The sequence below is a fragment of the Rutidosis leptorrhynchoides genome, chromosome 1, assembly GCF_046630445.1.
Source record: "Rutidosis leptorrhynchoides isolate AG116_Rl617_1_P2 chromosome 1, CSIRO_AGI_Rlap_v1, whole genome shotgun sequence".
In the NCBI taxonomy this organism is placed as follows: Eukaryota; Viridiplantae; Streptophyta; class Magnoliopsida; order Asterales; family Asteraceae; genus Rutidosis; species Rutidosis leptorrhynchoides.
Genome location: NC_092333.1, coordinates 40,050,726 through 40,077,362, shown reverse-complemented (window position 1 = coordinate 40,077,362; position 26,637 = coordinate 40,050,726). Strand labels below are relative to the sequence as shown.

At 33.5% G+C, this 26,637-nt stretch overlaps 2 protein-coding genes across 2 annotated transcripts; one reads left to right on the top strand and one right to left on the bottom strand.

Annotated features, from left to right (window-relative positions):
* The first annotated feature begins 601 nt into the window (after positions 1-601).
* Positions 602-3,012, top strand: LOC139861699 (protein DA1-related 1-like). Its single transcript, XM_071850213.1, has 8 exons — positions 602-667; positions 834-909; positions 1,035-1,261; positions 1,346-1,555; positions 1,640-1,702; positions 1,788-1,900; positions 2,220-2,278; positions 2,416-3,012. Exons 1-8 carry the CDS (start codon positions 602-604, stop codon positions 2,685-2,687), a joined length of 1,086 nt encoding a protein of 361 aa, XP_071706314.1. The 3' UTR covers positions 2,688-3,012.
* A 1,109-nt stretch (positions 3,013-4,121) lies between these two features.
* LOC139859106 (uncharacterized) lies at positions 4,122-10,951 on the bottom strand. Its single transcript, XM_071847914.1, has 10 exons — positions 10,901-10,951; positions 9,117-9,212; positions 8,551-9,003; positions 7,959-8,159; positions 7,730-7,870; positions 6,778-7,152; positions 6,032-6,111; positions 5,543-5,903; positions 5,247-5,459; positions 4,122-4,739 (listed from the first exon to the last, which is right to left on the bottom strand). Exons 2-10 carry the CDS (start codon positions 9,159-9,161, stop codon positions 4,410-4,412), a joined length of 2,199 nt encoding a protein of 732 aa, XP_071704015.1. The 5' UTR covers positions 9,162-9,212; positions 10,901-10,951; the 3' UTR covers positions 4,122-4,409.
* Between the last annotated feature and the right edge of the window lie 15,686 nt (positions 10,952-26,637).

The window sequence follows — 26,637 nt, the reverse complement described above, 5'->3', positions numbered from 1 at the left end:
CCATTAAAATAGAAAAGATTTGCAAAGTAGGAAAGGGTGTGGGCCTTCACAGCTTCAGGTTTTGCAACTCAAACCTCGTTTATAAACAAATGGAATGAAATCGGATCTTTGCCATTAATGGAAAAACTTGAACCAAACTTTAACCATGAAAGCTTCAACTGGATTTTTCTTTTTTATTCCTCCTCCTTCAACAATTTCTTCTTTAATTCAATCAACAGGGCAAGTTCATCAACGAAAAGGTCACATCTGCAATCCCTTATGTACCTCTTTTAAATTAAATACAAGTCTTATTCATCTTCTTCTCTCTCTAGTAAATACAACAGTTCTCTCTCTTTTGACCAGGTGAATCAATACCCATTAATATTCAACAGCTCAGTCATAGGGTGCGGCCTTAGTCTAATTGTATGATTATTACTCATCTCTTTTGTTATTGGTTACTTTAATGAGAAGAGCTGTTCTTTATTTTTATATTTGGCTACCAATTAATCATCCTACAATACATTTTTTTATATTGATAATCCCTTTTAATTATTAGTCTCATCATTTGGGTTAATTTCACATAAGTAAAGTTATTTGGCTACACAATATCATTGACTGCGTAATGGATCTGCTTAGGGAAATTTTTGAAGACACCACTCATGAGATTTCAAGATGGCAATATAATGAGGTAACAAGTAACAGCTAACAAGTTCTTATTTATCATTATTATTATTATTATTTTTTTATTGTCACTAGTATGTTACTGTATTTTTGATACTTAGATTACCAGCTGTGTTACATATGTGTGATATTTGACCTTGGCTAATAATCCAATCTTGTACCTTTGCTTGTAGGACTCACAACAAGAGAATGAAGATCAGGCAATTGCAGTAATACTTGCAGAAAAAGAAAAAATAAAAAAAGCAATCAGTAAGTGTGATGTAATCACCATTTCTTGATGATGTTTGTTAAAGAGTATATATATTCTACTTGAACATGTTCAAAGTTTGTTTTTTTTTTTTTTTTTCTTTATTGTCTATACTTGAAATTGAAAGAAGATGAGCATTCGGCAAGGGTTTTAAACGAGAGTCTGAAACGTAAATCTTCACATTGGAAAAGAATTTTGAAAGGAATTATTGATGTTTTTGACATTACAATCAAATGTGATGTATACAAGCGACGAACGATTAATTATAGGACAAATCATTTTTGGGCTCAGAGGTATTGCTCGTTACATAAACATGATGGGACTCCTTGTTGCTATAGCTGTAATCGAATCGAGGTAAAATTTTATTTTTTTAAGTTATTTGATACAATCTTGATAGTATTTTTGAATGATGTGAAAAATAAATTTTGCTATTTGCAGTCAAGGGAAACACGATATGTTGCTCTTGAAGATGGTCGAAAAGAGTGCCTAAAGTGTCTTGATTCTGCAGTCTTGGATGCTACCGGATTCAAACCGATTTTTCATAATATACAACGGTTTTTTGAAGGTTTGGATATGAAAGTGGAACAAAATTTCCCTTTGCTTTTGGTTAACAAGCAAGAACTTGATAGAGTCTATAGAGAAATCTATGTAAGAAAAACATATATATGAATTTCAAAATTTAAATAAAAAGTTAGATTCTTATTTTTGCATAACATTTTTCATTTTCATCAGGGCCATAACCACAAGCTGGGCATCAGAGGACTCTGTCATAGTCAGGAAAAAGTTAACCGCAGAGTAAGGTTTTTTTAAGCTTAATAATTATTTATCATAATTTTGGGAATAATGCTATTTGATTTGTTGCGTGCTATTATGATGACAGGTTGCAAAACAGTTAAGATTTGTAGAAAGTTGGTTCCCGAACCTTAAACTAGAGCCAGATACGGTGCGAAGTTGCAAAGTTAAAAAAATTCAAATACTTTATGGCCTTCCAAGGTATATAGTTCACCACTGTTTACCAAAGTAATTTTTGTGTCACTTGCTATTTTATAGAATAGAATATATAATAGAATTAGAATTAGATTAGAATACAACATAATATTAAAAGAAAAATGTGATTTTAGCTTTGTGTATACTTTAAAAACACATTTTGTGTGACTATAACCCCTTTGGAGCTAGTCACTAAATATTACTCATTTAGCCTTTTATAGAAACAACACATGACCCAATTCAACTTCAACTAGTTCATAAGTAAATGGGTCAAATTGTCACATCATTGAGTACTAATTAACATGCTGCTGCTGCATACATACAGGTTTCTTACTGGATCAATCTTAGCTCACGAAATGATGCATGCGTGGTTCCGACAAAATGGTTTGGCCATCACTTTTGTTCATAGGCATTTCAATAACCAGACAAAGTTTTACCACTTAAATATATGATTTACTTGCGAATTACATTATTTTTATACGCATATCTAACGTGTTTATGTGATTTACCCTTCCTTAAAGGCTGCCGAAATCTCCATAAATATGTTGAAGAAGGTATGTGTCAAGTGCTAGCTCACATGTGGTTAACATCTCAAATTAATTCCACATCATCAACACATTGGAAAAGGTATCCATTTGAGAAGAAGATTGCAGATTTTTTTAAATATGAAATTGAATCTCGTACGGACGAAGTCTATGGAGACGGTTTTAGAGCTGCGAATCAGGTTGTGCTTAAACATGGGCTTCAAAAGACCTTACACCACATTCGTTTGACAGGAAAGTTTCCCAATTAATGATTCACCTCCTATGTTTAACCTAGTTTAGTTAGTCCTATATTACAGTAGATAGTTAAGTAGGGTTTAATTGTGGTTTTAAGGTTAGGTTAGACCCAAGTTCAATTGTGGACTTGGACCTTAACATATCATCCACGAGTAATAGTTAGTACGTTCTGGAAGACGGGGGCACTTGGAAGGTATACGAGTTCGAATCCTACTTGTAGGAAACTCATAACTCATTTATTAGATAGGTTCATTGGTTAAAGTATATAAATTTGATAATTTTAAAAAGTTGGTCCTGATGTATGTATTATGCTTCCGTACTAGCAATATTTGATATAATTGTGCATATGATCTTAGCACGTAATTAATGTTTATTCTTCATTTGGACTACACACTACACTTTATGATAAAAGGTATAATCCTATTTTTGACTTTCACCATCACAGGAGATGGTTGTACAACAGTCTCTAACATACTGGATGTAATGCAACTACTACTAACATACTCAGGAGCCATATACCCTCTAGTACCCACAAATTTTTGTGGTAATTCAACTGAGGGCACTATCGTCATTTCCGTTATCCCTTGTATTTGACGTACCGAAACTTGAAATCTTGGCTCTGAGGTTTTCATCAAGTATGTTTTCATCAATCGCAATCTGGACCCGTTTTCAAAAATATAACTTCCTTGTAATCTTATGGCTTCTAATCCAATCTTTAAGGGAACCCATTTTCATATACTCAGAAAAAAGGTACCACAATAAAACCTCTGATATTAATTGTGTCAGCAACTTGTATTAACAACTACTTATTGAAAATGATATCGTTTATGGTTAACCAAATATGTCATATTGCGCACCTAGAAATAACAACTAACAAGTGAGTTGCTATATGACATAGAGCCAACAAAATTTATCATAAATCATTAACCCGTTTATAGTAACTAGAATCACCCATAAAATAGCCTGCTATTTATCAATCTACAGCTCAATATGAATGATGATTGTTAACGTGAAACATTATCCATATTCTTGCAAACTTCAAATATATCAATATGATGAAATTGTTCATTTGCAAATATAAGTGAGATGCAATCAAAGCCAATGATCAGGGAAAAAAGTTAACAAAGAATATTCTATTTTTTCATTCTTATGCTAAAGAAAAAGTACATACCTTTTTATTAGAAGATTTTTGATAACTTTTTTTTTTTGTACCGCAGTTGGGTGTCACTGGGGGAGTCTAAATGTGATGTAGGAACCCACCAACTCAATCATTTCCTTGGACTAATCATATACAGTCCTGCCGCCCATTCGAAAAAAACCCCACGACAAATCCATACGAACATCACGTGAGTTAAAACCCCCTCAGGTGAGCATATACGTTTGAAACCTCCGAGACCTATGAAATGAGCGGGCACAAGGGAAATAATTTTGCAGTACAAGGGAGTCGAACCCCTGACCTCCCTAAATCATACACTACCATTGCATACATTACCATTGTATTTCAACAAATTTTGATTTGCACGAAGTATCATCAAAGTTTGGTTAGCTATGTACATACGCCAAAGTAGGCAAAAAGCTATAGACCATCACAGCAGTTATCCATGTTGTCCAACATTTTCTCATAATCCCCTGGTTATATCAAGAAATAGTTTGAAAGAAAAACAGACCCAAAAAATGGTCAAGCTTTTTGATTCATACAACATATATGAGTAGAGAAACAAGAGAAAAATAAAATACTAATCAAGTTGTTTGGTCCAGTCAAACGGCTCCCAATCCCGAGCAAAGTTCGTGACAGCTTCTTTTTGAGTGTCTACAGAGTCACGTTGGTGTCGACGATGCATGTCTTCAGCAGGAAGACGAAGCATACCTCGTATCACATTCAGACCAAAACTGCTCTTGAACTGTATTTCGTCATCAATAACGTGAACATACCCTTTCTTCAAACCAAACTCCACATGAAAGTACGGAAAGTCTTCCGGTATCGAGTGACGTAACCCCTTTTCGCTTGTATCAATTAACTTCTTGGCATTGTGTTGGCTCCATTCTTCTTCAGCCTCATCAATTGCCTGCAAACAGTACCAAATTCATATGTGATGATGGTTCATATGCATAACATAATTAAGTCTCTTGGTTTATAGAAGGTAATATTTAATTAAGATAAAAAAACACAATTTATTCATTATGTGGCACTAAATTGTAAATTAGTATTCTCAGTACCAGTGGCGAACCTACCTTGGGCTTAGTGGGTCCCGTGACACTTTGGAATTTTTTTTACAAATTATACTTCAAATTGTGTAGGACACCAAAATTTAATACTACGTAATAGGACCTTATATATTTTTAAGATTTATAGTTTTCCAGAGGTAAACAACCACTAAAGTACCCCGCCTTCTTGACAAAAACCACTAAAGTACCCGCCTTTTTGACAAACAACCACTAAAGTACCCGCCTTTTTGACAAACAACCACTAAAGTACCCGCCTTTTTGACAAACCCCCACTTTAGTAACCGCCTTTTCGACAAACCACCACTAAAGTACCCACCTTTTTGACAAATAACCACTAAAGTACCCACCTTTTTGAAGTATAACGGAGCTTGTTTAGCAACATGTGGAGGCAACGGGATGCACTCTATTAAACAATGTCTGGTCTGTTTTGCCAAACCCATCACGGTTTCAAGAAACACCACCTCCTTCTCTTGTTTTGCAAACATCATTAACAAACACTTCTTAAAGTTACGTATTTCGTCCCACACGTTATCATCGACACTTCTGGTTGCTAACTCATGCTACAAAACAATAAACATAATTAAAATTTACAATTAAAAATACATTCTAGAAACAAAGAATCTTGATTGTCACACAAACTGACCTGCATGGGCAATATGCAACAATGGCCTGGTACAACAGGCTGCCACTGAGGTAACATCAGATAAGTGAAATTGGCAATTGCTACAACAAGATGTCGTGGCCTCTTAGGGTTTTCAAAACAAAAGTTGCAACGCTCTTGTTGTGTTAGAATCCGCTTTTCGAAACGGGTATTTCCCATTGACTTGGGAACATTATCACCTTTACCCTTTTTCTTTCTTTTAGGTCCCTCATCATTATCATATTCATCATCTGCCTGACCTGATACACTAAATTTTTTGTTTTGCATTATAGATCGAGCTACGTGCATGTCTGCATCTTCCTCTTTCTTCTTTTCACGTGATTTTAAGCCATGCATTATATACCTATACAGCAAAAATAAAAATAAAAAAATGTCATCAAACATGAAATTTAGAGTCTTCACATTAAATTTCAAATTAATATTATCTGTTACCCCTGCAAAGTTAAACTTTGTACACAAGATCAAAATTACCTGCTTGTGGTTCCATCGCCGTGTGGATTCGTTCTGGTTGTATCAGCCTCGCTTTTTGCTTCATGCACCTCTGTCTCTTTCTGAAAAAAAAAAAAAAAAAAAAAAAAAGTCAAATATGTTCAATTTTGTCAGATTAAGATCATGAGGTCATTTTTTTGATAAATTGTGTATGCTACTTCCAGTAACCAAGTTTTGCGGACTCTTCCTTTTCCTAATAATGAATTAAAAATCATGAAAAAATGCCACCCCGGAAATGAAATTACCAACTTCTTTTTTTTTTTTTACTACAAGAATACAAGACTTATTACCAAGGTTGTAAAAGACGCGAGTCGGGGACGCGTCAGTCGGGACCTTGGAGGGACGAGTCGGTCGAGACGGGGACACAACAGGGACGCGTCGGGCGTTGACCGTCGTTGACCGGCGTTGACTTTTTAAAATAGTTTTATTAAATATATATTTATATATAATATTATATAGAAATCGAATCTTAAAATATAAACTACATTTAAAATAAACATGAACAATTAACAATATTACAATTTCTATATAATATTATATAGAAATTGACCGACTTTGACCATCTTTGACCGAAGTTGACCAACTTTGACCGACTTTTTACCGCTGACGTGTCGGTCATGCATAAAAAACGACGCCGATTTTTGCAACACTGCTTATTACCCAACTACTTGCATATATAGATATAGATACATATAAATATACGAGCTCAAATAAAAGCTTTTGCTTACCAAAAGATTCTCAGCTGCTTCATGTTTTCCTTTCATACGTAGCTGCATAACTTTAGCAGCCAATTGGTTTGCACTCATTGCAGGCTTAGGCTTTACGTCTGTATGAGATGGTTCTTCAGACACTGACACGTCAGACGCAACTCGCCTGTCAGAATCTGTAAACGAATCATCGTTTTGTTGTTGAGACTTGAACTTATTAATGAAACTTCCATCGCTGGTAAACTTCTGTAAACTGGACAATGCAGAAGAAATGACACCGGCATCTTTGACCGACGACATGCTTTGACTTTTCCGCTTGCCCCATGATAAAGAATCAGCAGGTCTTGGCACTCTCATTTTAGCAGGTGTGCTTTTCTCATTATCCCTTTCAGTGTCCTGATATCACCATATACACCATATACATAATCAAAAACAAACATAAAACATTCAATTATTGCAACAAATTAATGAAATCAGTGCAGACTGGAAATAGAACTTATAAAGAAACCTAGTGTGAAACATGAATTTGTGACATAAATGATAAAATTTCACCAAATATATAATCAAAAAAAGCAAACTCACATTTTTTTTTTTTTTTCAATAGGCAAACAAAAATATTCAATTATTGCACCCAATTAATGAAATCAGTGCAGACTGGAAACATAACTTATAAAGAATACTAGTGTGAATAATGAACTTGTGACATAAATGGCAAAACAAGTTACAGAAACAGACAACTAAGCTGAATTAACTAACAAACAAAACCAGAAATAAACCTCTATATAAAGATTCAAGTTTATATTGGTCATTTCATAAGTTCTACTCCGTACTTGTCTAGAACACAACTACACAAACAAAACATGACGTTTGTTTGTTGATTGGTATATTTTCTTAAATCGGAAACAGGATAAGCTTGTTTGAAGTCATATACTAACAAATAACAATTGAAATATTCTAACGTACTGATACTTACATTTTGGTCAACTGGCTGATCCCTAGTCTGCCGTCTGATTCTGTTCTTAATGGCATGAAGGTGAGCATGAGATGGCGCAGCAGAACCTGACGCTACAGAAACTGCTAAATTACCCAAAGAACCCCACCGCTCACCAACAACCTGTAATCAATCAATATTTATAATTACATCAAAAGCAAATCAAAATATTGATAATAATGATGATCGGCTTATTAGTGAGAAATGAAACCTCGTCAAGATTTTTCCCTTCACGGGCTGCTTGCTCCTGAGCACGCTTCAAAGCTTTAAGTCTCCAGCTTGCACCTCCATCCCCGACTACAGAACTCGAAAGCAGATTACTTGATTCAGAATTTGCTCCATCTTCTTCTGGGTAACCACTTCCATCGTTTTTGAAGTACGGATTCAGCTCTTTAGGATTCACCTTTTTAGTCTGAAAAGAAAATGTTATTAAACCACAAACGAATGATAGCACACATTCAAGAAATACAAAATGGCTACCAAAAGACATTTCCTAATTTGTCCCTTAACACACGGGTGCTATGGTAGAAAAACTCACCATGTTTTTAAAATATTCAAATTTCATTTAATTTTCATCCACCCAACAAACGAAAAAAATACAACCAACTAACCACCTATCTCTCATACATCACATAAGTTAAACAGCAAACAATAAACACTGATGCTCAGAAAGAGAAATTAGAAGCATTGGTCTTACGTTAAAAACTAAAAAGCTGGTCTACTATCATATTTTCTTAGCCTACAAAAGAAATATCAAAGAACAAATAAATAAATCATATATTACTGATAATATGTACGCATACCTCCTTGATAGGAGTTTCTTCTAGAATTTCAGAAGTCGATGCAGATTTCTGCTCAACGGCCTCTTTAGGTCTAAGCATCCATTCCATTCCCAATTCTTTCCTTACAATATTCTCATTTATCATTTCACTCTCAATATTACAGCCCGATCTGTGCTTGCCAACGTCTTTATCATCGTCACTATCACTGGAATATTCTCGTTTTGACTTCTTTGACTTTCCTTTATCGTGTCTCTTCTTCTCTTTCCTTTTCTTACGTAGCCTCGTATCCTTATTTCTACCACTTTCACTCGCATCTGAGTATGAAGATGAATCTTCTTCTGAAGAATACCACTTCTTCTTAGACCTTTTTTTAATTCTATAAGATCCGTCATCACTTGAATTATGATGACGCGACTTCTTTTTCTTCTTGTAACTTTTCCTCGTGTCTGAATCGTTCGACTTCTCATCATGCGTCTACAAAAAATTAGAAGTCAATACAATACAAGTCATAGGTTATGCTATAATATCATGAAATTAGCTCACTCAATTAACCATTAGCGAAAAACAACAAAAATAACAATACTCACTTTATCGATCTGATCGCGGGGTATGAACTTCAATCCTGATAACATCTTTCTCTTTTATTCGTCACAAATTTTCGAATTTCTGAACTTAAAGATATCCTAAAAAAACATAAACAAACAACAATGTAAAATTAGAATATCCCCTACTTCACAACAAGCGGACCAAATAGAAAATCAATTTGATCACAAGTGTTCGTGAAAGTCGATATACACCATAAAATAACCATGTGATAATCAACCTACTGCTGCCCCTCAAGATATATAAGAACCCTAATTTGAACAAAAAATTTGTGTTACAGGATGAACGTTCCTGGCACGTGTTCATTAAGTCACAAGCTTAGCACGTGAGCTGCTAGAGTCGTTTCATAACACGAGAGCTGCTGGAGTCGTTTCGTAACAGAAATTGCTAACCGTCTTTACAGCCAAGAAGTTGTTACTTGATTAGTAGCTTAAATAGTGCAGTCACTTTGTAATCAGTTAGTTTTTCAGTTGATAGTTCCAAGGTTTAAAAAAACGGAAACGCGCCTTGAGGCGTTTTCCCTTTGTGAGGCGAGGCGTATGCCTCGAGGCGAACCGAGGCGAACCGAGGCGTACGTTCGAGGCGGAGTTAAAAAAATACTTAGAAAATTATAAGTTCACTACAAGTTTCAATCGTTTCAAAATATAAGTTCATTACATCAACATATACTCATAAAAAACACAATCATAATTAACAAAATCAGATAATTATTAATTAACATCAAGTGATACATCATTATTAACAAAATCATAATTAACAAAATCAGATACATTATTAACATCAGAACAAGAACAGGTACATTACAAAATTAGAAACAGATGTGCAATTAACATAACAGTGATTTAGAAAACAGAGATATTAGAAGAGTGATAGAGGAAACATAAGAAATTATGAAATTGATATTACCTGGAGGAATTGTTGCTGTTGATTGAGTCGTATAAATTGAGTCGCATAAATTGAAAAGCCCTTTTATAAAGACATAAATTAGCCGCCCTAGTTTTAGCGGCCCAATTTTTGCCTCCAGACCCCTTTCCCGCTGTTTTTTTGCTAAACCTAATGAGGCGTACGCCTCTCAATTGAACCGCCTCAGAAGCAAATCGAACCGCCTCAGTCCAATGAGGCGTACGTATTGAAACGGAATTTTGGAAAAACGTACATAGTCGCGCCTCGAGGCGTACGTCGACCGTTTTTTAAAACCATAAATAGTTCTTCTCTCTTGTAAAACCTAAATTCAGTTCAATCCAATTGTAAATACGATTCAATTCCATAGCTCTGTTTCTTAGCTTGAGCTATTAGATTGATTTGTGTAATTGTGTGATTTCGATTAAGGTCCAGATCGTACAATAACAATTTGGTATCAAAACACAGCTACTTAAGTTGGTGAACACATGTCAACAGTTTCAAATTGGATTATGTACATGTTTAGGGCTGAAAACAGATTAACGCGGGTCAGAGAACTTAAAACGAAAACAGAAAAATAAAAAATCCTTTTAATAACACACAGCATCTCGTCAAGATTCTTAAACATTATTGTGGAAATCATTAAATTGATTAGAAGTGTACAGGTTTTTATTCGACTGAATTTTACAAGTATACAAACCCTAATTATTTGAATCGTATTCGTGCTACTCGAAGATTGGAAATTTACATAATACTAGTGAGCATCATAGATTGAAGTACAAAGGGGATTAATTAAACCTATTTATTCATTACAAAATAGAACATGATAAGTTGCAAGAAATTAAAAATTCAAGATTGAAAGAGATACCTTGATATGATATGATGAACCGATCGCGATAACTAAAAGGATGTTTCAAGATTTGTGCGAAGAAGAAACCTGAACACACATAAAAGGTTTAACATAATAATGAATAATCGTCTAAATTGGCCCTTACTTATTTCATTGATGTCAAAACTGGTCCTTCCATTAAAATTAAAAAATAGTACGGAGTAATAATTAATGAAAGGGAAAAAGGGTAATTTTCTTAGTTCTTTATTTTTGAAAACCTTAAACTTAACAGAAATATATATTTAGCTTCTCTATATTATTTTTTTTCAAAAAACAAATTTAAAATTAAAAGATCCGAAAATCAAGTTACAAAGTAATGCGACCTCAACAAGTTTGTTAAAAAATGGACCATATTGAACTAGTCCTCCCAACACTAAACTATTGCGGCTAACAAAGGAAAACATACAAAGTAATGCAACCATTGAGAAGTCATAATACTAATGTCTTCGTGAGTCTTGAATATAATCGCCAAAGAAATAGTAAAAAAGAACCTAAAGTAGAACAAAAACCGATTGAAACGCCAATCCACCATAAACAAACCAATGTCAATGACCCGACAAGCGCCTAAACCCTGAAACTTCCAATAACCGCATGAAAGAACCCCTAAAATAATCACCCAATAGTCACCGCTTTTACGCACAATCCCAACAATAGAGAACAAAAAACATGCAAAATTAGATATCTATTAATGAAAAACCGCGAAGGACAAACACCCAATCATCTAACAACGAAAGTCACACACTCACACATGATGGTGCAAGGACATCTGACTTGTACAGCCAGCAGATGAAGAACATGACGTTGGAAAAAACATAAACAATAATTTAGTGACTAAAGAATTCCCGCAACCAACATTATAGCGGAAAACTACAAAACATTGAGCTGCGGGAGGTGAACACTTAAATCGTGGTGCACCAATGGCCAAAATAACTAGTCGCGGCCGAAGGAAAATATAACATCACAACACATAAACAACGCCACTTATACATATTATTTTTCATTTATTCACTTATATACTAATATACTAATTTCATTTTTTTATCATCATATTTGACCCCACAATTTAACACTTCGGGTATTAAATACACGACTTAACTATCTATTATTTACAGTTTTATATATTTATATGGGTAGGATCAAGGTTGCAAAATTTGCTATTCTGGGATTAATCGGAAATTTGGAGATTAATCAGGGATTAATCGGATTGTATTTTATTCATTTTAATATTAAATTTCAAAAATTATATGTGTAAATATAGTAGAAAATCATAAACATAAACATAAACCTTAACATAATAGTCTAAATTTGTTAATTTTGTTCAAAAACTATAAATTTCTAGCTTAAATTATAACGACTCTCATTTTTTCATTCTATATTTCTCATTTTTTCCATTCTATACTTTTCCTTATTAAATGCCCAACAATATAATTAAACTTAATAATTAAACTTTAATCGATAAAGGTTAAGCGTTAAGAATTATAAAATACGATAATTAACTTTGTACAAGTTAATAAAAATAATAAGTTAATAAACTTTTGTGAGTAAATAAATAACTATAAAGACTTGTGTAATTAAAATAAATAAACTTGGATAATTAAGGGTTATTAAGCTAAATTAAAGTACAAGGACTTAAGTGAAAATGTTAAACCCTAACCCTAATTAACCTAGCCGATTTTAGGGAGGGTAAAATACCCTTTTTGCCCCTCAAATTTTCGGCCCATGCATCCCACCTAACCCTTCTCCAAGTTAGACTTGTTCCCTAAGTAATTCTTTATAAAACCCTAATTCTAGAATAATCCTAACACTCCTATAAATAGGGACCTAGGCTAAACCATTCTATGTACCAAATCACAATCAAATCTCACTCTCAAATCTCTCTCTCCCTCTCTAATTTTCGGCCAAAGCCGAAAATATCACCACCACCACCATCGAAATCCACCACCAATCTTCAAGGTGATCTTCGAGTTGTTCTTCGCATTCTTCGTGTTCTTCAAGGATCTTCAAGAAGTTCTTCAAGATTTTCAAGACTTTGGTCTTCAATCTTCAAAGTGTTCATCTTATCTTTGTTAATCTTCTTGGATCTTCAATCTTCAAATGTATAATATAAAACCCTAAATTATTTCCTTAATTCTTTGCTCTTTGTTTTAATCTATATTCATATGAATTCATAAACATATAAACATAAGAACAAACCTAGATCTATACATGTAAGAAAGAAAAAAAAGATAAATCTATACATATATGTATGTATGTCGACTAGGAAAAAAAAAGGGGAAGGAAACTTTGATCTTTAAAAACCCTAGATACAATTAGGAGATTTGTTAGTGTTAATTAAGGAAACAAAATAAACCTATATACATATACATACAAATCGACATATACATATATATACATGTAGAAAATAAATTTTTGTATACATATATATATATATATATATATATATATATATATATATATATATATATATATATATATATATATATATATATATATATATATATATATATATATATATATATATACACGACATCATATACATATATACACTAAAACCCTAAACCCTAATTTAAATTATACTACTTTAATCAAAACCCTAGTTTTATTAAAAACCTAATTAATTATTAAACCCTAATTCATTAAACCTAACCCTAATTAATTAATACCACTTTAATTATTAAACCCTAATCATTACTATATTAAATAAAACCCTAAATTACTAAACCCTAATTTATGAAACTCTAGGACATTAATTACTAAACCCTAGTTAATTAAATACTACTTTAAATAACTAACTATAATTAATGAAATCCTAATACTACTTATACTATTAATTAACATGTATACACTGTTACTATTATTAACACATATAACCTACTACTTATATGTGACGATCGCTCCAAATCCATATGGACGAACACGTCATTCATTGATTTCATTGCGAGGTATTTGACCTCTATATGATACGTTTTGTAAACATTGCATTCTTTTGAAAAGGCATACTGATGTGGTAGCGGAGTGGTATAAAATACTATTAAATTTTTGCAGGAAATACTATTAAATACTACAAAATATGACACAAGTTTTATTAATTTACGGATGAGATATACTTAAACCTTGCTACAACACTTATAGGCAGTGTACCTAATCGTACAATAGTGTAGTTTTTAGTAAGTCCGGTTCGTTCCACAGGGAATCTTTTTTAAACAAAGCTCAACGCTATATTAGTTTACTTTTATAAAAATACAAACATATATATAAGTAATATTATTATTATAAAGGGGGGTTTTTACCGTTTAATGACCGGTTTATCGATTTTAAAACTTTAGTCGCAGTTAAAACCAAATGTAAAATAATAAATAAATACAAGACTTAATTTTAAGCGTAAAGTAAATAACGATAATGAAATTGCGAATAATAAAAGTGCGATAAAATAAACTTGAGATAATTAAAAAGGACGATAATTAAAAGTGCAATTAAATAACAATAAATAAAAGTGCGATAATTAGAAGTGCAATTAAATATAAAATAAAGGAAATTAAATATGAAATAAAAGAATTATGCTTATTTAAACTTCCGTAATCATGATGTTTGACGTGTTAATTTTAGTTTTATGCCCATGGGTTAATTGTCCTTTGTCCTGGATTATTTAATATGTCCGTCTGGTTTTTGTCCATAACAGTCCATCAGTCATAAATATAAAGTGCGAGTGTCCTCGTCAAATTATCCTTATACCTGAAGTTAAATATTCCAACTAATTGGGGATTTAAACTGTAACAAGATTTTAATACTTTGTTTAATAATTACACCAGGTTGTCGACTGAGTGTAACCCAAGGTTTTAATATTTTGTTATCAATTATACCAAGTGTCCTTTGTACATAATTTCACCCCTGTTTTAATTATTCTAGTGGCTATTAATCCATTCCCGTGTCCGGTTAAATGAACGATTATTCGTACATATAAATACCCCGCCCATCGTGTCCGATTGAGTGTATATGGTAATTTATAGGGACGCCCAATTGTAAATCTTTATATTAACATTAACAAACTATCATTTAGTTAAACAAATATAAAGCCCATTAATAGCTCATAGTCTAATTTCCACAAGTGTCGTTCTTTTGTCCAAACCCCGATTATGGTACAAAGCCCAATTACCCAATTTTAGTAATTAGCCCAACATCATGATTACTTCGTTTTAAATAAGCATAATAATAACTTAGCTACGAGACATTAATGTAAAAAGGTTGAACATAACTTACAATGATTAAAAATAGCGTAGCGTTACACGGACAGAATTTCGACTTACACCCTTACAATATTCGCTAACATATCCTTATTATTAGGATTAAAATTAAAATTAAAATTAAAATATAAATTATATATATATATTTTACGTATATATGAGAGAAGAGAAAGATGATATTTTACGATCAGAATGCGCGAGCTTTATAGGGGGTTTCTGAATTTGGGGCTCCGCGACTCGCGGCCCTTTTGGCCTTCAAACTCCGCGAGTCGCGGAGTTTGCAATTACAGCTCACTCTGGTTTGGAGTCTTTCTTGCCGACGGTTTTTATTATTTATTATAATATATAAATAATTATAAGAATTATTTAAATATTATATTATATTTATGTGCATAGTTGACTTGTAATTTTTAGTTCGTTGCGTCGAGCGTTGAGAGTTGATTCTGGTCCCGGTTCCGGATTTTCGAACGTCCTTGCGTACAATTTTATATTTTGTACTTTGCGTTTTGAATCTTGTACTCTTGTAATTTCGAGACGTTTCTTATCAATAATTGGAACCTCTTTGATTGTCTTTTGTACTTTTGAGCTTTTTGGTCGTTTGCGCCTTCAATTCGTCGAATCTGTCTTTTGTCTTCACCTTTTATTATTTAAACGAATATCACTTGTAAATAGAACAATTGCAACTAAAAGCTTGTCTTTCTTGAGGAATAATGCTATGAAATATATGTTCGTTTTTAGCATTATCAAATATTCCCACACTTGAGTGTTGCTTGTCCTCAAGCAATATCGTCTTGAAAGACTAGAATCACTTCTTTATTCTTCACACTTTGTACATCAGTGATTTTCTATACGGCGGTATAAACAATGGTAGTAACGATATGGTTTACAGTCCCACATGACTATAAAAATTTAGATCCATTAAGGAAATTGGATCTTTATGAAAACATTTGATCTTTTGAAAATTAAATCTAGTTTTTACCCTAGATAAGTTTTTCGGGATAACCCTTTACCGGTGTTTGCAAAATATTTTTGTGGGTTTGGTGGGTTTCAGATTTGAAAATTTTAGCTCAAAACTTATGGTTTTGTGTCACCCACTTGCTAACCTTGTATTTGGAAAGCAACACGTCCAGTTCACTTGTCCCGTATATTACCTTTCGGTAAACTACCGTCCGGTTGTAAAGGAAAGCGTTGAACAAACAACTGTTAAGGCAATGTTCCCTGACATGCTTTTAATTATGGTCTATAACGTGTCGGACGCAATTACTATCCTTGGTAGGAGCAATAGTAAAGCTCACCCTTATAATTTTTCGGTATGGCACAAGGTCCTGTCTTTGACCACTATGCAACCACCGTTCTTACGGTTGACACCCGTTTTAGTTCAGGTGACCTAATGAATTCCAGGTGAATTCCTAGGATTTTACGTTCAATGGTAATGAACGCATTGAAAATAGGGTTTTCAGAAAACAAATCGGTTTGTAATTTTGATCAAAATATTTTCTCGTTCAAGCTCGAGTTTAGATATCATTGAATTCCATGAGTTTGAATTCTCAATCTTTAAGGTCAATCTCTAGGATTGAGTAATATCAGTCTTAAAAGCTGATTTTTAATCTTTAAGGAGATTATCCTTTCTGGGGATCTGATTCATTAGTCTTATCCAACTAATTTGCATGGTGCCCCCCCATTGTACGAGATAAATCCTTCTCATGGTTAGGATAAATCTGACCACTTGGCGACCCTGTTTAATGCTGAGGTCCGTGGATTTCCTGCTGATTTTAGTGATGACTTTTCTGGATTTTTCGTCAACCTACAGCTGGCCTGGACGACAACTTCATGACCTAAATCAAGAAGCGCGTTTCTTTTTCGGAAGACTTTACTTCCTTTTAATGATGGAATTGATTCATCGTGTAGATCCATCTCTTCTTTTCTTTCATCGGGTAAAACAGTTTAGTTTAGTCCAAAGCAAAAGTATTTTCAGTTATTTGTTACAGATATATGTGACATATGTTTAAGATAACTTGGTAAATTTTCCCACACTTGGCTTTTATTTTTCTTTTTATCGTCCTCTATTCCATTTTAAATGAATTTTAACATTTAGGTTTGTTTCTCAATTTATGTCCTTTCCGAGGTAACAATAATTTCGGTGTTAAAACCTAGTTTTATCGTTCATAAATATGTATAAACATGATTTTGAGTTCATTTAATTGAAAATTTTGAAAATTTTTACTAGAATTGGGTAGTCAGTATATAAGACTAGGGCTGTTCTTTTTTATCAGAGAGCACTAGATTCTAATACAACTACTGCTTTACTAGTATTTTTAATGGTAACCAAGTGTATAAAGTAAAAAATTTTAAAATCCGAAAGAATTTAACCCCTTCCCACACTTAAGATCTTGCAATGCCCTCATTTGCAAGAAATCAGTAATAATTTAAATTATTGAGGGTGATTTGTGTGAAAATGATTAATTTTTACCAAAGTTTCCAAATATATTGGCGTTTGTTTGCTGAATGATAAATGGTGCACATCATTTGTTCATTCCGTCTTGTTGTTATTTCACATATATTTTGCATCTTGTCGTCAAAATTAGTTGCTTTTGCTGAACTTAATGCCAGTCTTTGAAAATGCGTTGTTTTACCCTGTTGTGTACATAAGATAAACTGCAAACATATATACATATTTTTGAAGTTTGGTATATTACCCCACATTCAAAAATTATTAAAATCTAAGAATAAAAGTTAGATAATTATAAAAATGATTACAATATTAACAAAAGTATTAAACGTATCAATAATTACAAATTACAAAAAAAAAAAATAAGTATACTAGGGATGATACTGGTACCAATAGGGGTTCCAGGCATAACCATAGGTGCTATAGAATGCTTCGGCAGGGTTATACGTAGGATACGGTGGCTGCATCTCTATAGACCAGGGAGGGAAGATGGGTTTCGGTGTAGGAATATAGTTTCTACCTATATGTTGGCAATGAGCTATGATTTGGTTCTGATGAACTTGCCAATCCTCAAATGCTCTCTGTCTAGCATTTTCGTACTCCTGAGAAGCTATAAACCTCTGCATTTCTTGCATCTCATTCCCCCCTCCTACATTACCTTGCTGTTGGTTTCTCTCAACCTGTGGATGTCTACCATGGTATGGTACTGCGGTGTTATTTCGCCTCTTCAAAACTTTCGCACCATGGTATACATTTAAACCTATAGTATCGCGGGGTTCTGGTTCTTCTACTAATAATCCCCCCGACTTATATCCACACCGAGATATTCACCAATCAAAGTAATAAAAATACCACCTCCTATTATGCTATGCAGTCGCATCCCCCGAACCATAGCTGATAAATAATAACCCACACAATACGGTATACTTACAGCGCTTTGGGGTCTCGAATACACATATGGTAAAACAAATCATGTTCATTTACCTTTTCCTTGTTTTTACCCCTTTGTGTAATCGAATTAGCTAAAAACCTATGAATCACTCTTAATTCGGCTCTATCTATATCCAAATAAGAGTAATTTCCCCCTTTGAAACGGTGATGGCTTGTCATTTGACTCCACACACCGTGTATATCAAAATTTTCATCTATCTTTCTACCGTTTAGTATCAACCCTCTACAATCGGCAGATGCTAACTCCTCAGGCGTATATATACGTAAAGCCTGAGCCATGTCCAGTAAAGACATGTGGCGCATCGAACCGCCTAACAAAAATCTAATAAAAGAACGATCGGTTAAACTAGCTACCCGATCATTCAACTCTATACTACATAACAATTCTTCACACCATACTTTATATACAGGTCTACGCATGGTGAATAAACGTACCCAGTCATTAAAAGTAGAATTACCATACCTCTGTACAAGTAATTCTCTAATTGGCCCGGCCAATTCTACAGCTTCTAAGGGTCCCCATTCTATGACCCTTGGTACCTCAACAACCTTAGAATGAAGAGTATGCAAACCCCTTTGGTATTTTGGATAATCTATCCAAAGTCTGTCAAATCTCAGGTTCGGGTGCAACTCTTCCAAGTGCATATCAGAAAAGGTCATGACTGGATGAGGTATATCCTGCTTATAGTAGTTATCCACCTCCTGTTGTTCCGCATTCTCAGCAGGAGCATTGCGAGCTTGGGATGAAGATTCACCCCTTTCAGTCTGCAAAACACATCAAACACAATTTTTGTGCATCCAAATATGCATTAGTGTCAGCAAAATCATCAATCAAAATAATTACAATGACATGATCAATTTATATCAAACTTAAGCTCATTTTCATATTTTCATCAAATCTATACTTTTTCAAATAAGCATATACGAAAATGTTCGCCAAGTTCATAAGCATTCAACTCAAATAACATGTCAAAATAATCATTACTAGCAATTAAACAAGTCTCAAATGGCATTATCTTTCAAAAATCAAGTTCATGAATTTTAGACTTGAAAAAGTCCACTTTAATTCTCAAAATCATGTTTAGGCTCAAAGTTTGGATCATTTAACTACCTAGACATGTTACACTACTTAATTTAGCAACAATTCATGACAAAAATCGGCCATAACCTGTTTATATCAAAAAGCCCCAAATTTGCTCAAGAACACAAACCCTAGATTACTCAAAATTTGAAGTTTAAAGCTTCTAATCATGTTAAACAGCATCAATCTAGGTTATACAAGCATAATACATAAACAATTTAAGCCTAATTACACTAAAAAGCATCAAAATCAAATTGGGGAAAAAAATTGCTCAAGAACACCAAATTTCGGATTAAATGGTGTTTAGGTGTAGAAATTTACCGTTTTTCTTGAGTAATTCCTAGATAGCATCCTTCTCAACATGATTTTAGTAAAAAATTTGGTGATTAACGGTTAAAAATTGTGATTTTGGGGTGTTTTTGGTGTATTTTCGCGCAGTATTTCGGGTTTATTTTCTGTTGTGGGGAGTGAAACTGATCAGTTTGCAGCTCTTTATTATTTTTTTTTTCTGATTTCCGGTCCTCCCGCGACTCGCGGCGAATTGCACTTCAAACTCCGCGACTCGCGGAGTTTGCTTTTTTTTTTTTTTTTTTTTTAATAATCATTAACTTATAAAACAATTAAGTAAATAATTTTTAAAATTTTGTTTTCCTTATTATTGAGGACGAGGTCGTTTCGGATCGATGTCCTAGTCTGTTCCTCGACAAAATTTTTAAAATTTGTCTTTTTGTAGCGATTATTTTAAAAGCTAAGATTTTTGGGTTTTTTTTTTTAATGTTTTTGGCATACTTTAATTTAATAAGATTAAAAATAATGATAATAAAAGTTCTCGTCCCTCCCTCGGGTAAAGCAATTTCGGTTCAAAGACCTAGTCTTCAACTTACGACGAATTTTAAAAATCATATTTTTAACTTAATGAGATAAAGTAAATTTTTGTTTTTAAATTCACACAACTTAAATATAAAATTCAAAATTAATATTAAAAATTCACACCAAACTTAAAATTTGAAATGCATAAAATTAAAAATTCATATTTTAAAAATTAAAAATTCACACCAAACTTAATTTTAAAAATTCACATTATAAATTCACACCAAACTTAATTTTAAAAATTCACATTATAAATTCACACCAAATTTATATTAATTTTTCAAATATTTACATTTTTTTTTAAAATATTGTTTTTACAAAGTTTACAATATTAATTTAAGATTTAAATATTAATTTTAAAAAAAAACATGGTAAAAATAAAATTAAAAATCTTTTTGGCTTTTTATCCCACTTTAATCAATCAAATATTATCAAAAATATGCGCCCCTCTTTTCGGTAAAGTAATTTCGGTTCCAAGACCTAATTTAACTCATGACGAATTTTTGAAATATTTTGGGTTGATTGATTAAAGATATTTATACCTTAAGAATAAACGTTAAATTTCGCAGTGATGTAATAAATTTTTGAATGATATCAATAATTTCGGTCGCCAAACCTAATTTTATTCAATACCAATTTAATACTTTTTAGCGAACAAATTAGCGTTTATTATCAAAAGGTTAAAAATAAAAATAAAAACAAAAACTGTACAGACATACCTGTGAAATAGATTTCTTAGTTATATGATCTATCCCATTCATAAGATAGTCGGTTTAATTGGTTTTCCATGGCTACATAGGCGTAACCTCGAGCATTCAGTATCTTTTCTTCTAAACATATGAACGGTCCGTCTCTGCATAAAGTAACAAATTCAGTGTTTGAATAGGTTTGATTATTTGAACATTTACCTCCATGTGACCATTTTCCGCATTTGTGACATCTTTCTAGGTGTCGTGCTCTTCTTTTTGCTGCGGATTTTGATTTTCCTTTACCAAATTGTAACTTATTATCTTCGCATCTGGATTCTTTTCTAACTCCGTCCATTCTTTCTCTGATTACTGATACTAATTCACTTGGTAGTATGTCATTATTACGTTTAGTGATCAAAGCGTGTAGCATTAGACCATGGTTTAGTTCACAGGCAGTCTTCATTTCGTAAAAACCTAAAAAAAATAAAAATTCAGAATGGGGGAAGAAGACTAGTTCTTTAGGGTCTGCTAGGGAAAGACCATTCGGGTTCCATTTTCGAGAACTACACGAAAACAGACAATCTAACTCTAACAGAAATACATATTATCCTTTAAAGACTTGATTCTCCCCACACTTAGTTAGCTGTGGTGTCGAAATTGTGATTAACTTCGTTGTCGACTTCCATCGGACCATGTATGTAATGTTTAACTCTGTGACCATTAACTTTAAATTCAATCCCATTTGAATTTATCAATTCTATCGTTCCGTATGGGAAAACTCTTTTGACTATGAATGGTCCAGACCATCTTGATTTCAATTTTCCAGGAAATAGCTTGAATCGTGAATTGAAAAGAAGAACTCTGTCTCCTTCTTTAAATTCTTTTGAACTTCTGATTCTTTTATCATGCCATTTCTTCGTTCTTTCTTTATAGATTAACGAATTATCGTATGCTTCATGTCTTAATTCTTCTAATTCGTTTAGTTGACTTAATCGTAGACGTCCGGCTTCATGTAAATCAAGATTACATGTCTTCAAAGCCCAAAATGCTTTGTGTTCAATTTCTACTGGAAGATGACATGCTTTTCCATAAACAAGTCTAAAAGGTGTGGTTCCAATTGGAGTTTTGTAGGCTGTTCTAAAAGCCCAAAGTGCATCCTCTAATTTAATGGACCATTCCTTTGGATTTGATCCTACGGTTTTCTCTAGAATACGTTTTAAAGCTCGGTTGGTATTTTCAACTTGCCCACTTGTTTGTGGATGATATGCGGTGGAGATTTTATGAGTTACTCCATATCTTTTAAGAACTTTCTCAAGTTGATTATTACAGAAATGAGTACCCCGATCACTTATTAAAGCTTTCGGTGTTCCAAACCTTGCAAAAAGATGTTTTAAAAAGTTGACTACAACTCGTGCATCGTTAGTTGGGAGAGCTTGTGCTTCCGCCCATTTAGATACATAATCAATGGCTACGAGTATATATAGATTATTATGAGATTTTGGAAATGGACCCATAAAGTCAATACCCCAAATGTCAAATACTTCACATACTTGGATGACATTTTGTGGCATTTCATCACGTTGATTTATTTTTCCGGCCCTTTGACATGCATCACAGGATTTGCAAAGAAGGTGTGCGTTTTTGTAAATTGTAGGCCAATAGAATCCAGCATCATAAACTTTTCTTGCTGTTAGTTGAGGCCCATAATGCCCTCCTGTTGGTCCTGTGTGACAATGGTTTAATATTTTACTAGCTTCATCTCCAAATACACATCGGCGTATTATTCCATCGGGACAACTTTTAAACAAATGTGGATCTTCCCAGAAATAGTGTTTTATATCACTGAAGAATTTCTTTCGTTTTTGGTACGATAATCCTTTTTCAAGGAATCCACAAACTAAGTAGTTTGCATAATCTGCAAACCATGGAATTTCTTTATAATCTATCTTCAATAGATATTCATCAGGAAAGTTGTCTTGTATGGCTGATTCGTTTAGAACTTCTAATTCGGGATTTTCAAGACGAGAAAGATGATCAGCGGCGAGATTTTCTGCTCCTCTTTTATCTCGGATTTCAATATCAAACTCTTGTAAGAGTAAGATCCAACGGATTAATCTTGGTTTAGCATCTTGTTTTGAAAATAAGTATCTAAGAGCAGAATGGTCGGTATAGACCACCGTTTTTGCTAGAACGAGATATGATCGAAATTTGTCAAAAGCAAAGACAATAGCAAGGAGTTCTTTTTCAGTAGTTGTATAGTTCGTTTGTGCTCCTTGTAACGTCTTACTAGCATAATATATAGGTTGAAATCGTTTTTCAATCCTTTGTCCTAAAACGGCTCCCATTGCAAAATCACATGCATCGCACATTAGTTCAAATGGTAGATTCCAATTTGGTGTTATCATGATCGGTGCATTAGTGAGTTTCTCTTTAAGAATATTAAAAGATTTGATACACTCATCTGAAAAGATGAATGGAGCATCCTTTTCTAGGAGTTTATTCATAGGAGTGGCAATTTTAGAAAAATCTTTTATGAAACGTCGGTAAAAACCGGCATGCCCTAGAAAACTCCTAACTCCTCTAACATTGGTGGGATGTGGAAGTTTAGCAATTACATCTACTTTAGCTCTATCCACTTCAATTCCTTCTTTTGAAATTTTATGTCCAAGAACGATGCCTTCTTTAACCATGAAATGGCATTTTTCCCAATTAAGAACTAGGTTTGATTGTTCGCATCTAAGGAGCATTCGTTCCAGATTAACTAGACATGATTCAAATGTATCACCGAAGACTGAAAAGTCATCCATGAAAACTTCCATGCATTCTTCTATCATGTCGTGAAAAATCGCCATCATACACCTTTGAAAGGTTGCAGGGGCGTTACAAAGTCCAAATGGCATGCGTTTGTAAGCAAAAGTACCATAAGGGCACGTGAATGTGGTTTTCTCTTGGTCCTCGGGTGCTATTGGAATTTGAAAATATCCAGAAAATCCATCTAGAAAACAATAGTAACTATTTCCGGCTAATCTTTCCAACATTTGATCAATGAAAGGTAAGGGAAAGTGATCTTTTCTGGTGGCGTCATTTAATTTTCTATAATAAATACATACACGCCATCCTGTTACAGTTCTAGTAGGAATACGCTCATTTTTCTCATTTGTAATGACAGTCATGCCACCCTTCTTAGGCACGCATTGAACTGGGCTTACCCATGGACTATCAGAGATTGGATATATCAAACCTGCATCTAGCAGTTTAATAATCTCTTTCTTAACTACATCTTGCATATTAGGATTTAGTCTTCGTTGGCATTGCACATACGTTTTATGACCTTCTTCCATAAGGATTTTATGTGTGCAATACGAAGGACTTATTCCTTTAATATCATGAATCTTCCATGCAATGGCTGGTTTATGAGCTTTCAACACAGAAATGAGTTGTGATTTCTCATTTTCAGTAAGAGAAGACGATATTATTACAGGTAATTCAGATTCACCATGTAAATAAGCGTATTCCAAATGGTTTGGAAGTGGCTTTAACTCTAATTTCGGAGGTTCTTCTATCGATGATTTGTATCGATATCTGTCTTCTTCTTTTAGCATTTGAATTTCTTCTGTTGTTGGTTCATATCCATTAGCTATAAGTGTAGCTAACATTTCAGCTTCATCAATTGGTTCATTACCTTCTCCTAAAGAACATTCTCCTGTTCCTTGTAATTCTGGAAATTCTTCTAATAATTCTGCATGTGCATCTATAGTTTGAATATAATAACATGTATCATCTGCAAATTGTGGTTGTTGCATTGCTCTATCAACTGAAAAGGTAACACTCTCATCCTCTATACTTAGGGTCAGTTTCTTACCGAACACGTCTATCATTGCTTTAGCCGTGTTTAAGAATGGTCTTCCTAATATGAGAGGAACTTGAGAATCTTCTTCCATGTCCAGAACAACAAAATCTACTGGAAATACTAAAGTACCAACTTTAACTAGCATGTTCTCCATTATCCCTCTAGGATATTTTATTGATCTATCGGCTAGTTGTATGCTTATTCTGGTTGGTTTCAATTCTCCAAGGTCTAGTTTAGTGTATAGTGAATACGGCATTAGATTTATACTAGCACCTAAGTCTGCCAATGCTTCTATTGAACTAAGACTACCCAGAAAACATGGAATTGTGAAATTTCCTGGATCAGATAGTTTTTCTGGTATCTTATTCAACAGCACTGCTGAACAATTAGCATTCATAGTAACAGCCGAGAGTTCTTCCATTTTCTTTCTATTTGAGATTAGATCTTTCAAGAATTTAGCATATCTAGGCATTCCTAAAATCACATCAATGAAAGGAAGATTTACATTTATCTGTTTAAACATATCCAAGAATTTGGATTGCTCGGCTTCAAGTTTCTCTTTCTTCATTTTACTCGGGTAAGGAAGTGGTGGTTGGTATGGTTTAACATAAGGTTTAGCCTTAGCTGTGTTATCTTCATTAACCTTTTCAACTACCGGTTCTTTTTCCTTATCTTGATCAGGTTGTGGTTCTTGTGGAGTAGGAATAGTTTCATCAGAAGTTACAGGTATTTCTGGTGGTTTAAGTGTTGTACCACTTCTTGTGGTAATAGCTTTAGCTGTTTCATTCCGGGGGTTAGCATTTGTATCACTAGGTAGACTTCCCGGTTTTCTTTCACCTATTAACCTTACTAGGTTACTTACTTCTTGTTCCAAATTTTGAATAGAAGCTTGTTGATTTCTAAATGCTTGAGCATTTTGTTCATTGGTTTGTTTCTGAGATGTGAAAAACTGTGTTTGAGTTTCAACTAGCTTCGTCATCATATCTTCTAAATTCGGCTTTTTATCATCGGTTTGTTGTGGTGGTTTGTTTTGAAAATTAGGTCGTTGCTGAATGTAAGTATTATTGGATACTTGTTGATTGCTAGGACCTTGTTGGTTGTTGTATGGAATATTTCTGTTATAATTTTGGTTTTGATTGTAAATCGGTCTTGGCGGTTGATAATTATTCTGATAATTATTTCCAGGCCTTTGGTTTATGTATGAAATATTCTCTCTTTGTTCCATTGTTAATTCAATACTGAGACAATCTTTTGTCAAATGTGGTCCTCCACACTGCTCACAACTAATTCGTATTGAGTGAATATCTTTAGTCATCTTTTCCATTCGTCTCTCGACAGCATCTATTTTTGCGGAAATGGAATCTAAGTCATGGCTAGAATCGGCTCTAGCTGCTTTAGATGATCTAACGATATCTTTTTCTTGGTGCCACTCGTGTGAGTGGGAAGCAGTGTTATCAATAATTTTGTAAGCATCAGTTTCGGTTTTCTTCATAATAGAACCACCAGCTGCTATATCTATGTCTTTCCTTGTAGTGATGTCGCATCCTTGGTAGAATATTTGTACTATTTGACAGGTGTCTAAACC

Excerpts from the sequence above, each read along its gene's own strand:
- LOC139861699 (XM_071850213.1), top strand. The coding sequence starts at position 602 with ATGGATCTGCTTAGGGAAATTTTTGAAGACACCACTCATGAGATTTCA. Across the intron at positions 668-833 it reads CAAGATGGCAATATAATGAG|GACTCACAACAAGAGAATGA; the intron begins GTAACAAGTAAC and ends CTTTGCTTGTAG. Across the intron at positions 1,901-2,219 it reads ATACTTTATGGCCTTCCAAG|GTTTCTTACTGGATCAATCT; the intron begins GTATATAGTTCA and ends GCATACATACAG.
- LOC139859106 (XM_071847914.1), bottom strand. The coding sequence starts at position 9,161 with ATGTTATCAGGATTGAAGTTCATACCCCGCGATCAGATCGATAAA. Across the intron at positions 9,004-9,116 it reads CCCGCGATCAGATCGATAAA|ACGCATGATGAGAAGTCGAA; the intron begins GTGAGTATTGTT and ends AATTTTTTGTAG. Across the intron at positions 7,871-7,958 it reads AAGGGAAAAATCTTGACGAG|GTTGTTGGTGAGCGGTGGGG; the intron begins GTTTCATTTCTC and ends GATTGATTACAG.